The sequence below is a fragment of the Microcaecilia unicolor genome, chromosome 3 (assembly GCF_901765095.1).
Source record: "Microcaecilia unicolor chromosome 3, aMicUni1.1, whole genome shotgun sequence".
NCBI lineage: Eukaryota > Metazoa > Chordata > Amphibia > Gymnophiona > Siphonopidae > Microcaecilia > Microcaecilia unicolor.
In genome coordinates, this window is record NC_044033.1 from 111,250,232 (window position 1) to 111,265,962 (window position 15,731).

At 45.5% G+C, this 15,731-nt stretch overlaps 1 protein-coding gene across 2 annotated transcripts in view; it reads left to right on the top strand.

The window, feature by feature from the left end:
* Positions 1 to 15,731, top strand: part of GINS1 (GINS complex subunit 1) — a 97,932-nt gene that overhangs the window by 53,183 nt on the left and 29,018 nt on the right. For both annotated transcript variants that reach the window (XM_030196278.1, XM_030196280.1), the window contains exon 5: positions 7,372 to 7,488. In XM_030196278.1, the coding sequence (XP_030052138.1) occupies positions 7,372 to 7,488 (117 nt within the window). The remainder of the gene's footprint in view (positions 1 to 7,371; positions 7,489 to 15,731) is intronic.

Sequence of the window (15,731 nt, forward strand, 5' to 3'; positions counted from 1 at the left end):
ACCTTGCGAAATACTTCAAGGAAAAAATTATACAATTACGGCTCAAAATACCCACCAGCACTACTGAATACGCCACACTCCTAAACTGTCTAGACCCAGAAGACGGAATATACCCAGCAGACAGGATCTGGACCGAATTCGAACCACTGTCAGAGGACCTCATCTCTAAAACGCTCAAAAGATTCGCCAAATCCCATTGCAAACTAGATATCTGCCCAAACAACCTCATGAAATCAGCTCCTCAACAATTCATAATAGACCTAACGAACCACGTGAATTTCATGCTACAAAACGGACTTTTCCCAAAGGAAAAAGGAAAAATTTTACTCACCCCAATACCCAAAGACACAAAGAAAAACGCAAGCGAAATAACAAATTACAGACCAGTAGCATCTATTCCACTAATAACCAAAATAACCGAAGGGATGGTAACAAAACAACTCACAAATTATCTCAACAAGTTCTCAATACTGCATGATGCCCAATCAGGATGCCGGTCAAATCACAGCACAGAAACAGTACTAATCACCCTTATGAACAAATTCAAACAAATGATTGCTACAGGCACCAACATACTCCTCCTACAATTTGACATGTCAAGTGCCTTTGATATGGTTGACCACGGAATTCTATTACACATACTTGAATATTTTGGCATCGGAGGCAACGTCCTATATCCAGGACCTCTTTATCTCGCGTCACCTCCATCTGCTCGCCATAACAGAAACCTGGCTCTGCCCTGATGACTCTGCTTCAGTCGCAGCCCTGTGCCATGGCGGTTATCTATTTTCACATACTCCTCGCCCTGCTGGCCGTGGGGGTGGTGTTGGACTACTTCTCTCTCCCTCCTCCAGATTTCGACCCCCTTCTTCCACCTCAATCTCACTGTTTTTCCTCCTTTGAAGTCCACTCTATCCGCCTTTTCTCTCCTCTGCCTCTTCGAATAGCGGTCATTTATCGTCCCCCTGATAAGTCCCTTTCATCCTTTCTCAGTGACTTTGACGCCTGGCTTGCCTTCTTCCATGATCCTTCCTCCCCCTCTCTCATCCTTGGTGACTTTAATATTCCTGCTAATGATCCTTCCAACTCTTATATTTCCAAGTTACTCGCTTTAACGTCGTCCTTTAATCTCCAACTATGCTCCACCTCCCCCACTCATCAAAATGGTCACTGTCTTGATCTCATCTTCTCCTCCAACTGTTCACCTTCTAGTTTCCTTGCCTCTGATCATCCCTCCTCTGATCACCATCTTATAACTTTCACACTTAAATCTCCTCCCTCCCAGTCCCGTCCTATCCTATCTAATTTATCTAGGAATCTTCACGATATTGACCCTTCATCTCTATCCTCCCATGTTTCAAACCTCCTCTCTACTGTGGCACCATCCACGTCTGTCAACGAGGCTGTTTCTTCTTACAACAATACTCTATCCTCTAGCTTAAACACTCTTGCACCTTTGATGACCCGCCCTGTAAGGCGTACAAAACCCCAACCTTGGCTGACTTCTAATATCCGCTACCTACGTTCCTGTACCCGCTCCGCCGAACGCCTCTGGCGGAAATCTCGGGCCCTTGCTGATTTCTTACACTTTAAGTTCATGCTGACCTCCTTCCAATCTGCTCTTTTACGTGCCAAACAGGATTATTATATCCAACTGACCAACTCTCTTGGCTCTAATCCTCGACTTCTCTTCACCACATTGAATTCTCTCCTCAAGGTGCCCCCTCCCCCAACTCCCCCTTCATTATCTCCTCAGACCCTTGCTGAATTCTTTCACAACAAGGTTCAAAAGATAAACCTTGCTTTCTCTACCTCACCAGCTCTCTCTCCACTAGTCCGTTCCCCTCTCTCTCCTTCCCCTCATTCCCTTTCCTCCTTTCCTGAAGTTACTATTGAGGAAACTACACATCTTCTTTCCTCCTCGAAACTAACTACCTGTTCCTCTGATCCCATTCCCACCCACCTTCTTAATGCCATCTCTCCTACTCTTATTCCTTTTATCTGTCACATTCTCAACCTCTCACTTTCCACTGCGACTGTCCCTGCTGCCTTTAAACATGCTGTGGTCACACCTCTCCTTAAGAAGCCTTCACTCGACCCTACTTGTCCCTCTAATTACCGACCCATCTCCCTCCTTCCTTTTCTCTCCAAATTACTTGAGCGTGCTGTTCACCACCACTGCCTTGATTTTCTCTCCTCACATGCTATTCTTGACCCACTACAATCTGGTTTTCGCCCTCTCCACTCAACCAAAACTGCGCTTACTAAAGTCTCCAATGACCTATTACTGGCTAAATCCAGAGGTCAATATTCCATCCTCATTCTTCTTGATCTTTCCGCTGCGTTTGACACTGTCGATCACAGCATACTTCTTGATACCCTGTCCTCACTTGGATTCCAGGGCTCTGTCCTTTCCTGGTTCTCTTCCTACCTCTCCCTCCGCACCTTTAGTGTTCACTCTGGTGGATCCTCTTCTACCTCTATCCCTCTGCCTGTCGGCGTACCTCAGGGTTCTGTTCTTGGTCCTTTCCTCTTTTCTATTTACACTTTTTCCCTTGGCTCATTAATCTCATCCCATGGCTTTTCCTACCATCTGTATGCTGATGACTCCCAAATCTACCTTTCTACCCCTGATATCTCACCTTGCATCCAAACCAAAGTTTCAGCCTGCTTGTCTGACATCGCTGTCTGGATGTCTCAACGCCACCTGAAATTAAATATGACCAAAACCGAGCTTCTCATTTTCCCCCCCAAACCCACCTCCCCGCTCCCCCTGTTTTCTATTTCTGTTGATGGCTCTCTCATTCTCCCTTTCTCCTCAGCTCGAAACCTTGGGGTCATCTTTGACTCTTCTCTCTCCTTCTCTGCTCATATCCAGCAGATTGCCAAGACCTGTCGTTTCTTTCTTTACAACATCCGTAAAATCTGCCCCTTTCTTTCCGAGCACTCTACCAAAACCCTCATCCACACCCTTGTCACCTCTCGTTTAGACTACTGCAATCTGCTTCTTGCTGGCCTCCCACTTAGTCACCTCTCCCCTCTCCAGTCGGTTCAAAACTCTGCTGCCCGTCTCATCTTCCGCCAGGGTCGCTTTACTCATACTACCCCTCTCCTCAAGACCCTTCACTGGCTCCCTATCCGTTTTCGCATCCTGTTCAAACTTCTTCTACTAACCTATAAATGTATTCACTCTGCTGCTCCCCAGTATCTCTCCACACTCGTCCTTCCCTACACCCCTTCCCGTGCACTCCGCTCCATGGATAAATCCTTCTTATCTGTTCCCTTCTCCACTACTGCCAACTCCAGACTTCGCGCCTTCTGTCTCGCTGCACCCTACACCTGGAATAAACTTCCTGAGCCCCTACGTCTTGCCCCATCCTTGGCCACCTTTAAATCTAGACTGAAAGCCCACCTCTTTAACATTGCTTTTGACTCGTAACCACTTGTAACCACTCGCCTCCACCTACCCTCCTCTCTTCCTTCCCGTCCACATTAATTGATTTGATTTGCTTACTTTATTTATTTTTTGTCTATTAGATTGTAAGCTCTTTGAGCAGGGACTGTCTTTCTTCTATGTTTGTGCAGCGCTGCGTATGCCTTGTAGCGCTATAGAAATGCTAAATAGTAGTAGTAGTAGTAGTAGTAGTAGTAGGTTTAAGGGATTCCTAACCTTGCGCTCATACCAAGTCACATCAAATTCAACAACGTCTACTGCATGGACACCGGAATGTGGAGTACCGCAGGGATCCCCCCCTCTCACCAACTATCTTCAACCTAATGATGATCCCCTTGGCAAAACTACTATCAAATCATAACCTTCACCCTTACATATACGCAGATGATGTAATGATATATATTCCTTTCAAACAAGACATTAATGAAATCTCCAACGAAATCAACCAAAGTCTACACATCATGAATACTTGGGCAGATGCATTCCGACTGAAACTGAATGCAGAAAAAACTCAATGCCTCATACTCACCTCCCCATACAACACAAAAAAATTTACCGCTATCAGCACACCTAAACTACAACTGCCAATCTCTGAAACGTTAAAAATCCTTGGAGTCACTATCGACCGCCACCTAACACTTGAGACTCACGCAAACAACACAACCAAAAAGATGTTCTACTCCATGTGGAAACTGAAAAGAATAAGACCATTCTTTCCAAGATCTATTTCCGCAACCTAGTGCAAACACTCGTACTCAGTCATCTAGACTACTGTAACTCACTATACGCAGGCTGCAAAGAACAAATACTGAGGAAACTTCAAACAGCTCAGAATACAGCAGCCAAAATACGAAAGTGCAAAACCCTTACGTGAGAAACTGCACTGGCTCCCACTCAAGGAACGTATCACCTTTAAAGTATGCACCTTAGTCCACAAAATCATCCACGGTGAAGCCCCTGTATACATGTCTGACTTAATAGACCTGCCACCCAGAAACGCTAAAAAATCATCCCGAACTTTCCTCAATCTCCACTTCCCTAACTGCAAAGGCATAAAATACAAAGTACTGCACGCGTCAACCTTCTCTTATATGAGCACGCAACTCTGGAATACACTACCACGCAACCTAAAAACGATCTACGAACTAACGAACTTCTGCAAACGATTAAAGACTTATCTCTTCGAGAAAATTTACTGCAAGGATCAAAACATATGAAGTCCACACACACTAACAGAAATGCATCAACACACTCTCTTCTGAATTAATCCTACTCGTATCTTCACCACAATTATACTCCACCCACTTATAAAATTGCTAGACCCTAAGGTTGTCGTGCTATTGTTCTATCGCCCTATCCTTCCCCCATTGTAACATTCCACTGTTTATACGCTCTAAATGTTGTTTTGACTTGACTTTGTCTTCCCATAACTCCTCATAATGTAACCCATAATTGTACTGTAACACATTGTATTTCCATCATTCACAATGTATTGTAAGCCACACTGAGCCCGCAAATAGGTGGGAAAATGTGGGATACAAATGCAATTAAATAATAATAATAATTAAAAACTGGTTGAAGGATAGGAAACAGAGAGTGGGACTAAATGGGCAGTATTCACAATGGAGAAGGGTAGTTAGTGGGGTTCCTCAGGGGTCTGTGCTAGGACTGCTGCTTTTTAACATATTTATAAATGATTTAGAGATGGGAGTAACTAGCAAGGTAATTAAATTTGCAGATGACACAAAGTTATTCAAAGTCGTTAACTCACGACAGGATTATGAAAAATTACAGAAGGACCTTACGAGACTGGGAGACTGGGCGGCTAAATGGCAGATGACGTTTAATATGAGCAAGTGCAAGGCGATGCATTTGGGAAAAAAGAACCCGAATTATAGCTACGTCATGCAAGGTTCCACGTTAGTAGTTACGGACCAAGAAAGGGATCTGGGTGTTGTCGATAATACACTGACACCTTCTGCTCAGTGTGCTGCTGCGGCTCGGAAAGCGAATAGAATGTTGGGTATTATTAGGAAAAGTATGGAAAACAGGTGTGAGGATGTTATAATGCTGTTGTATCGCTCCATGGTGCGACCGCACCTTGAGTATTGTGTTCAATTCTGGTCGCCACATCTCAAGAAAGATATAGTAGAATTGGAAAAGGTGCAGCGAAGGGCAACTACAATGATAGTGGGGATGGGACGACTTCCCTATGAAGAAAGACTAAGGAGGCTAGGGCTTTTCAGCTTGGAGAAGAGACGGCTGAGGGGAGACATGATAGAGGTATATAAAATAATGAGTGGAGTGGAACAGGTGGATGTGAAGCGTCTGTTCACGCTTTCCAAAAATACTAGGACTAGGGGGCATGCGATGAAACTACAGTGTAGTAAATTTAAAACAAATCGGAGAAAATTTTTCTTCACCCAATGCATAATTAAACTCTGGAATTCGTTGCCGGAGAACGTGGTGAAGGCGGTTAGCTTAGCAGAGTTTAAAAAGGGGTTAGACGGTTTCCTAAAGGACAAGTCCATAAACCACTACTAAATGGACTTGGGAAAAATCCACAATTCCAGGAATAACATGTATAGAATTTTTTTTGTACGTTTGGGAAGCTCGCCAGGTGCCCTTGGCCTGGATTGGCCGCTGTCGTGGACAGGATGCTGGGCTCAATAGACCTTTGGTCTTTTCCCAGTGTGGCATTAGTTATGTACTTATGTACTTTGTTTCGGCATAAAACACGCCTTCCCCAGGAGTCTCATGATGTGGGTTATATAAAGGTATATGATTGTTCCAAAATAACATGCAACTTTGGATAAAGCAGATCTGAAATAGCTTGTGGGCGCTAGTGGTATCTGTCAGCAAAACGCCAAAAGAAGGAGCCTATTTACCCTACTCACTGGACCCTCTCTTGCTGACATGTAGGGAAAGTGTGTTCTTTCATCTTATACAGAAACAGTATATTCCAACCTCAATGACAGCCTCAGATATTATAGCCAGTTCTATTAGAGCAGCAAGTAGGTCCCTGAAGTAGTGTTCTGGTCTGTGTAGTGCACTGTAGAGAAGGGGACCCGGGCCCATATCCCACTCTACCTGTTACATTTGTTGTGGAAAGTGTGAGCCCTCCAAAACCCTACTGTACCCTCATATAGGTGACACCTGCAGCCATAAGGGCTATTGTAGTGGTGAACAATTAGGTACAATAGGTTTTTGGTGGGTTTTGGAGGGCTTACTATGCAATATAAGGGAGCAATGGTGAGATGTGTACTTAGGAGCTTTTAGATGAAGTCCACTGCAGTGCCCCCTGGGGTGCCCCACTGCTCTGCTGGGATGTCTGTGTGGCCAGTCTACTAAGAATGCTGGCTCCGCCTACATCCCAGTGGCTTGATTTTGTGCATTTTTCACTTTACATTTTTTTTTTTTTTTCAAAAATGGACCAGAAAGATAATCGCACAGAGCACAAAAATATCTAGCAAGTGGCCATTAAAAAAAAAAAAGATAGATGTTTTGCTGTTTCAAAAATTGCTATATTTGATATTCAGATTCTGGTTGTTTTGAGCAAAACGTCCAAAGTCGGACTTAGACGTCATATTGAAAATGCCCCTCTCTATGTACTATATCTTGTCAAGCTTGCTCTCTGTTATAACTTTTTCTTTTTTACTTTTAACTGATGGTTACTGATGAAAGGACATACACAAACCCTAGTTTCTACATGCACTTCATTACCTTAGACTGTATTTAGAATTTATAGCTGTAATCTAAATGAGCAATTTAAATTTTTCTCTCAGGGTGCATAAAGGATTTTTTTTTGTGAAAATAACATTCCTTTGCAGTGTCCTTGTTTTGCCCTTGATGGATATGAATAATTATTGTTCTCTCATTTTTAATACTGTTTAATATTTCCATTTACATGACAAAAGATGGAGTGGTTCAATCAGTATAAAAAGTCTCTTGCCACCTACATGAGATCGCTTGGAGGAGATGAAGGGCTGGACATAACACAGGATATGAAACCCCCCAAAAGCTTGTATATTGAAGTAAGTGTGATTTTACAAAAGCAGCTATTCTACAAAACTTGGGAACCTTACTTTTCTTTAAAATATAAGGAAAGGGAAATGGGACTTGATATACCGCCTTTCTGAGGTTTTTGCAACTACATTCAAAGCGGTTTACATATATTCAAGTACTTATTTTGTACCAGGGGCAATGGAGGGTTAAATGACTTGCCCAGAGTCACAAGGACTGCAGTGGGAATCGAGCTCAGTTCCCCAGGATCAAAGTCCACTGCACTAACCACTAGGCTACTCCTCCACCTAGATGTAGGTTATGCAAATTATGTAAATAAAGGATTATATTTGCTAGTTTTTTTTTTTTTAGTTTATAAATTTTATTTTATATTAGAGATCCTATAAGATATGCTTTGTAAATCAATGAACTTTTCATACTTTAGTTTTATGTTTGTGTTTGTTTATATTGATTTAGGGGCTTATTGCTTTGAAAATGAGCCCCTACATAAGCTATCTTTCGTGAATGTTCTGTTTTCTAATGCTCAGTGTTTAGGGACTACAGTGTTTTATCTGAGTAGAAGAAAAGACCAAAATCAGGAAACAAGCCTGGCAGCTTTGAGTTTGATTTTAGTCTGTTGTTAATGTTCGAACCTATGGTGAATGGTATAAGAGGAGAGTGGAACTTTTGGTAGCATTAAAAAAAACAAATCATTGTTATCTTGCAAAAAAGAAATAGTGCATATTTTTTTGTAACTACATTAAAAATTAACTTTGGTGCTAAGGATATGCATAGATAGCATGTGATAGTTTTAAAAAATTCTAAATGAAGAATGTATGCTACATTGGTAGTAAACTTTATAAATCTGTATTTAGCTAACACAGATGATTTATTGTACTGGCAGTTGGGTAGCCATATTAATTGATCTTATGTGTTTTGTTTTGTTTTTTAATCAATAGCATGTAACTGATATTCTCTGAGGACAAGCAGGCAGTTTGTTCTCACAATTGGGTCGTCGTCCACGGTGGCCCAAGAACCGGCAAAGGAATTTTGCAAACAAAAATAAAGTCTTTCGGAAAAGTTATGTCGCGCGAGCACCATGCATGCACGAACATCTTCCCGCCCACCGCACGAGTGTGTCTCCTTAGTCATTTTTTCTCCATGGTTAGGTGCGGCATTGTTTTTCGCTACTGCTCCATCAGGCCCAGGAACAAGACTTTTCTCGCCTTTTTTCTTTTCTTTTCTTTTCTTTTATAACCTGAATCTAAAATATATATATATATATATATATAAAGACTTAACCTTAGGTTTCTTAATTTTCCCAAATCGCCGTTAATTTCTCCTTTGGAGATGGTTAAAAAATATTTGGTGGACATCCTGGGAATGGACAAGGACTCACTCCCTCCCATCACACGGGCTTATTACATCGGGAGTACTGGAGTGGTGGTGGGAAACCCCCCCTGTAATAGGGGAGGGAATGAATATTACCTCATTCCTAGAAAGCTCATTAAAAATAGTTACTCAGAGGTTAACTCTGCTTGCCACTTTCGCTTTGGAGCCTGATAGGAATGCCGTACTATGGCTTTCGTTGAGACACTTAGAAAATCTGTTTTTGGGCTCAAAGGTCCGTATCTTTCCCACGGCCTACACAGATGAGATGAAGGGCCTTTTTGGAACTTCGCCCCAGGGTGGTGGCATTGGGAGCAAATTTTGTTTTGCGATTTCCTTGTTTTTGTAATGTGATGCTTGAGGGTAAACATTTTCAGTTTGTAGATCCAAAACAGTTGAAAGAGTTTATTGATGCAAGAGTTGATGTGAATATAGTAAACCTTCCCTAATTTAGCAGGCTGGGGTCTGAACCAGAGGAAGCATCTATTGATTATTAATTTTTGTATTTTTTTTCTTTTTTAATTTCCTTAATCTTGGAATCAAATTTCTTTAACTTGTGGACAAATGGGCTGTAAAGATATATGCTTATCATTTTTGTTTCCTAATGTTAAATAATGCCGATTGCATATTCACTTTATCTGGTGATATATTGGAAAATTTAAATAAATAAATTATATATATGCTATAATAAAACTCACCCTCAACGTTCTGAAGACAACGTTCTGAAGTCACTCAGTCACTCCCTGAAGGGTTCATGGATTCATGGTAGTGAAGCCACAACACTGACCATGTCTCTCTGCCCCGCCCTCGCATGACGGACCAATCGGAAAAAACACCCTCAACATTCTGAAACACAAAGGACCATCACAACACCGTTACCAGGCAACACTAGGCAACGTAAGACGGACCAATCAGAGGAAACTACGTAACAATAAGGGAGCAGCATTCCCCAGCAGAATGGCTCATTATCTGTGCAGCACGGAGAGCACAGAACCACCGCTGGAACGAGAGAAGAATAGTCCTGCTGTGGGTATGTGCAAAAATAGACCAGGGGGGATTTTTAAATGTCTAATGCCAGTACTGAAGAGTGCCAGAGGGCCTATAGCACAGAATATATTTGGGATCGCTTGACATGGAGTCAGAGGAGCCGGAAAACAACGTGCCCGTCACCATCTGGGACGTGGGCGAACAGGACAAGCTGCGGCCCAGCTGGAAGGATTACCCGCGACCCAGCCAGCAGCAAACAGCGACCAAGGACAGCACAGCACATCCCCCAACCCCCAAGCAAAAAACAAAACAAAAAAAAAAGACACACATCAACAACCTGCATACACACCGCACCCTCACACACTCACACACACACACACACACACACACACACACAATAACTCTGTGACACATACACACACACACACAAAAAAAGCCACATGCTAGCGCCCGTTTTAATGATTTCGGAAACGGGCCTTTTTTTACTAGTGTGTGTGTATATATATATATATATATATATATATATATATATAGTTTCCCGTAGATTCCTTATTTTTTGTCCATTTTAAAGTTTCCTTGTTTTTTGACTTGGCCAGCCTTTGGGCCACGTGGTCTGGTTCTTCCCTTTTTGTGCCCTTTCCATTTTGGCACAATCGCGTCATTTGATTTCACTGAGGCCATGTTTTCTTCCATGTAATCGAAGACACCCAGCGGCTTCAAACGTTGTACTCGGTGCAACCGGACCATCTCAGGTACCGATACCCACACTTGGTGTGTTCAGTGCCTTGGGCCCGACCATAGCCCAGCCGCTTGTAGTCTGTGTCTTCGTAAGAAGAAACAGACCCAAGTGTCTCAAGAAGCCCAACGAGAAAAGCTTTTTGGGGCTCAGTCCGGACCATCGACATCGGTACCGAAGTCAGCGGCAACATCGACAGGAGCATCGACGTCGGGGAGGAAGGTAATGGCTGCTGAGAGACCAACTCGCGCTGGGAGGCGTCAAGTGGGTCTCCACCTGTCTCGAGGCCTCCTATGCAGGCCCCCTGGGACCGACCTTTGTCGGACCCGGCCCCGAGGAGACATGAGGATTCCATGTCTTCCTGTTCGGTACCGAGGAGTCTCGATGACGGACGTTAAGCGAAGGCTAAGAAGCATCGTCATCGTTCTCCTTCGACGCACGCTACCGGGAGCTCTGGGGCGTCGAGAGATTCGTCACGTGAGAAGCGTTGGCACCGAGAGGATCGCTCCCCCTCGATAACAGGAGGTTTCCAATGCGTCGTTCTCCCAGCAGTCCGGTACCTGCTCCTGAGCCTCCACGGATTCTGACGCCGCCTGTTCCACCGACCCCGCAGCCTTCTCCGATGGCAGCTCTCGACGAGCGCATCTGGTCTTTGTTTCCAGAACTTCTGGAAGACTTACTGCGCCAATCAGCTTCGATGTCGGGGGTGCTTGCGCCCTCGGTGCCATCTGCTGTAGCGGTGCCTGGCCCTGTGGTGAGGTCTCCGACTGTGGTGCTGCCTGCGGCATCTGTGTCAGCTGCCACCCAGGTCGACTCCCCTTCGACGTCGGTGGAGGGAGCTTCACCGCAGTCGGATCGGACATGCTGGAAGTCCTGGATTATTCTTCTCCACCTAAACAAGCTGTGACAGTCCCTCTCCATAAGGTACTGAAGGAAGTCCTTATGAGAAACTGGTCCGCCCCTGTCTGGCCCGGAGGTTCCCAAAAAAGCAGAGTCCCAATACCAGATCCACGGTGAACCTGGGTTGATGAGATCCTAGTTACCCCACAATTCCATGGTGGTGGATTCCGCTCTCAAGAGAGCTAGGAGTACTAGAGACTATGCTTCGGCGCCCCCAGGCAGAGAAGCTAGGACTTGACTCTTGTCGGAGAAAGATGTATCAGGCCGCTATGCTCGCTGCCAAGATCCAGTCATACCAGCTCTTCACGAGCGTACACTTGTGGAATTTGATAAGTCAACTGCCCAGCTTGGTTGATGCACTCCCTGCGGAGTTGGCCAAGCCTTTTCACCAGGTGGTCAGGCAACAGAAGGCATGTCGCAAGTTCCTGGCCAGGGGTACATACGACACTTTTGACATGGCATCCAGGATCGCTGCCCAAGGTATAGTGATGTGCAGAGTCAGACTCTCATGGCTGCGTGTCTCTGACCTGGATCATTCGGTCCAGCAGCAGATGGCAGATGTTCCTTGCCGGGGGGACAATCTTTTTGGAGAAAAAGTAGAAGATCTTGTTAATCAGATTAAAAAGCATAATGATGCTATGGATTCTCTCTCCCACCGGGCGCCTTCTGCTACAGCCTCCTCATCTAGGAGGTTTTTTGGAGGGAAGAGAAGTGTTCCCTATTCCTACTTCTCGGCAGTCTGCCCAGGCTCAGCCCCAGCGTGCTCGTTCTCATCAACAGCGTGCATCTAAGGCCCATTCTGCTCCCCAGCAAAAGCAAGGGGCGGGCTTTTGACTGGCTCCAGTTCAGCATAGCCTCAGTAAAAGTGTCTGTACCGGATGACTTGCCGGTAGGGTGGAGGTTGATACTTTTTCACCAAAGGTGGCCTTTCATAACCTTCGACCGGTGGGTTCTTCAAATAGTCCAGTTAGGATATACCCTCAATCTGGAATCCAAACCTCCAAATTGCCCACCAGGAGCTCATTCTTACAGCTCCCAGCACAGGCAGGTACTTGCAGAGGAACTCTCCGCCCTTCTAAAGGCCAATGCGGTCAAACCCGTTCCACCAGGGGTGAAGGGCTGGGATTCTATTCCAGGTATTTTCTTGTGCAAAAGAAAATGAGGGGGGGATGCGTCCCATCCTAGACCTAAGGGCCCTGAACAAATTTCTAGTCCGAGAGAAGTTCAGGATGGTTTCCCTGGGCACCCTTCCCATGATTCAGGAAAACGATTGGCTATGCTCTCTGGACTTAAAGGATGCTTACACCCATATCTCGATACTCCCAGCTCACAGGAAGTATCTTCGGTTTCGGCTAGGAACACAGCACTTTCAGTACTGTGTGCTGCCCTTTGGTCTGGCGTCTGCACCCAGGGTGTTCACAAAGTGCCTGGCTGTAGTTGCAGCGTCGCTACGCAGACTGGGAGTGCATGTCTTCCCTTATCTCGACGATTGACTGGTGAAGAGCACGTTGGAAGTGCGTGCTCTACAGTCCATGCGAATGACTATTCAGGTGCTAGAGCTACTGGGGTTCGTGATCAATTATACCAAGTCCCATCTCACCCCAGTTCAAAAATTGGAGTTCATTGGAGCACTGTTGGACACAAAGACAGCTCGAGCTTTTCTCCCCGAAATGAGGGCAGATAATCTTCGGTCCCTAGTGTCTATGGTTCGAGCGTCTCAACAGGTTACGGCTCAGCAGATGTTGAGACTTCTGGGGCACATGTCCTCCACGGTTCATGTGACTCCCATGGCACGTCTCCGCATGAGATCAGCTCAATGGACCCTAGCTTCCCAGTGGTATCAAGCTGCGGGAAGTCTGGAAGATGTGATCCAACTGTCCACCGACTTTCGGAATTCCTTGCAGTGGTGGACAATTCGATCAAATTTGACTTTGGGATGTCCATTCCAAATCCCTCAGCCGCAAAAAGTGCTGACAACGGATGCATCCCTCCTGGGGTGGGGAGCTCATATAGATGGACTTCACACTCAAGGAGCTTGGTCCTTTAAGGAAAAAGGTCTTCAGATCAACCTGCTGGAATTACGAGCGATCTGGAACGCTCTAAAGGCTTTCAGAGACCGGCTGTCAAACCAAATCATATTGATTCAGACAGACAATCAGGTTGCCATGTATTGCAACAACAAGCAGGGGGGCACCGGATCTCGCCCCCTGTGTCAGGAAGCCGTCCAGATGTGGCTTTGGGCTCGCCGTCATGGCATGTTTCTTCAAGCCACTTATCTGGCAGGCGTAAACAACAGTCTGGCCGACAGATTGAGCAGGATAATGCAACCTCACGAGTGGTCACTGAACATGGGCGTAGTCCGCGAGATCTTCCGAGCATGGGGCACTCCCTTGGTAGATCTTTTTGCCACTCAGATCAATCACAAGGTCCCTCAGTTCTGTTCCAGGCTTCAGGCCTACGACAAACTAGTGTCAGATGCCTTTCTCCTACATTGGGGAACAGTCCTTCTGTATGCGTATCCTCCCATACCTCTAGTAGGGAAGACTTTGCTGAAACTCAGGCAAGACGGCGGAACCATGATCCTGATTGCACCCTTCTGGCTGCTTCAGATTTGGTTCCCTGTTCTTCTGGAGTTGTCCTCCGAGGAACCGTGGAGATTGGAATGTTTTCCAACCCTCATCACTCAGAACAAGGGGTCGCTTCTACTTCCCAACCTCCAGTCTCTGGCTCTCATAGCCTGGATGTTGAGGGCTTAGAATTCGCCTCCTTTGGTCTTTCAGAGGGTGTCTCTCGAGTCTTGCTTGCTTCCAGGAAAGATTCCACCAAGAGATGTTACTCTTTCAAATGGAGGAGGTTTGCCGTCTAGTGTAACAGCAAGGCCCTAGATCCTCTTTCTTGTCCTACACAGACCCTGCTTGAATACCTTCTACACTTATCAGAGTCTGGTCTTAAGACCAACTCCGTAAGAGTTCATCTTAGTGCGATTAGTGCTTATCATCGCCGTGTAGAGGGTAAGCATATCTCTGGACAGCCTTTAGTTGTTCGATTCATGAGAGATTTGCTTTTGTCAAAGCCCCCTGTCAAACCTCCACCAGTGTCATGGGATCTCAATGTCGGTCTCACTCAGCTGATGAAGGCTCCTTTTGAGCCACTGAATTCCTGCCATCTGAAGTACTTAATCTGGAAGGTCGTTTTCTTGGTGGCTGTTACTTCAGCTCATAGGGACAGTGAGCTTCAGGCCTTGGTAGTGCATGCACCTTATATCAAGTTCCATCACAACAGAGTAGTCCTCCGCACACACCCTAAGTTCCTGCCGAAGGTGGTGTCTGAGTTCCATCTGAACCAGTCAATTGTCTTGCCAACATTCTTTCCCCGTCCTCATAACCCGCCCTGGCGAAAGCAGTTTGCATACCTTGGATTGCAAGAGAGCATTGGCCTTTTACGTGGAGCGGGCAAAGCCCTTCAGACAGTCTGCCCAGTTGTTTTGTTTCTTTCAACCCCCAACAGGAGGGGAGTCGCCATTGGAAAACGCACAATCTCCAATTGCCTAGCAGATTGCATTTCCTTCACTTATGCCCAGGCTGGGCTGACTCTAGAGGGCCATGTCACGGCTCATAATGTTAGAGCCATGGCTGCGTCAGTGGCTCACTTGAAGTCAGCCTCCATTGAAGAGATTTGCAAGGCTGCAACGTGGTCATCAGTCCACACATTCACATCTCATTACTGCCTCCAGCAGGATACCCGGCGTGACAGTTGGTTTGGGCAGGTGGTGCTGCAGAATCTGTTCGAGGTTTAGAATCCAACTCCACCCCACTTGGCCCATTTTGATTCTGTTCCAGGCTGCACTCTCAGTTAGTTGATTTTGGTTTTTAGGTCAATCTATGTTATGTCCTCGCTGTTGCGAGGCCCAATTGACCAATGTTCATTGTTTTGGGTGAGCCTGGATGCTAGGGATACCCCAGTTGTGAGAACAAGCAGCCTGCTTGTCCTCGGAGAAAGCGAAGATACTTACCTGTACCAGGTATTCTCCGAGGACAGCAGGCTGATTGTTATCACACACCCGCCCTCCTCCCCTTTGGACTTGTTATTGTTGTTTCTTGTTTATATGCTTTTTGATTAAACTAAGGAGACACGCTCGTGCAGCGGGCAGGAAGACGTATGCGCAGTGCGTGCTGCTCGTGCGACGGAACTTTCCCGAAAGACTTTTTTTGCTTGTAAAATTCCTTTGCCGGTTCCTGGGCTGCTGTGGACGACAACCCAATT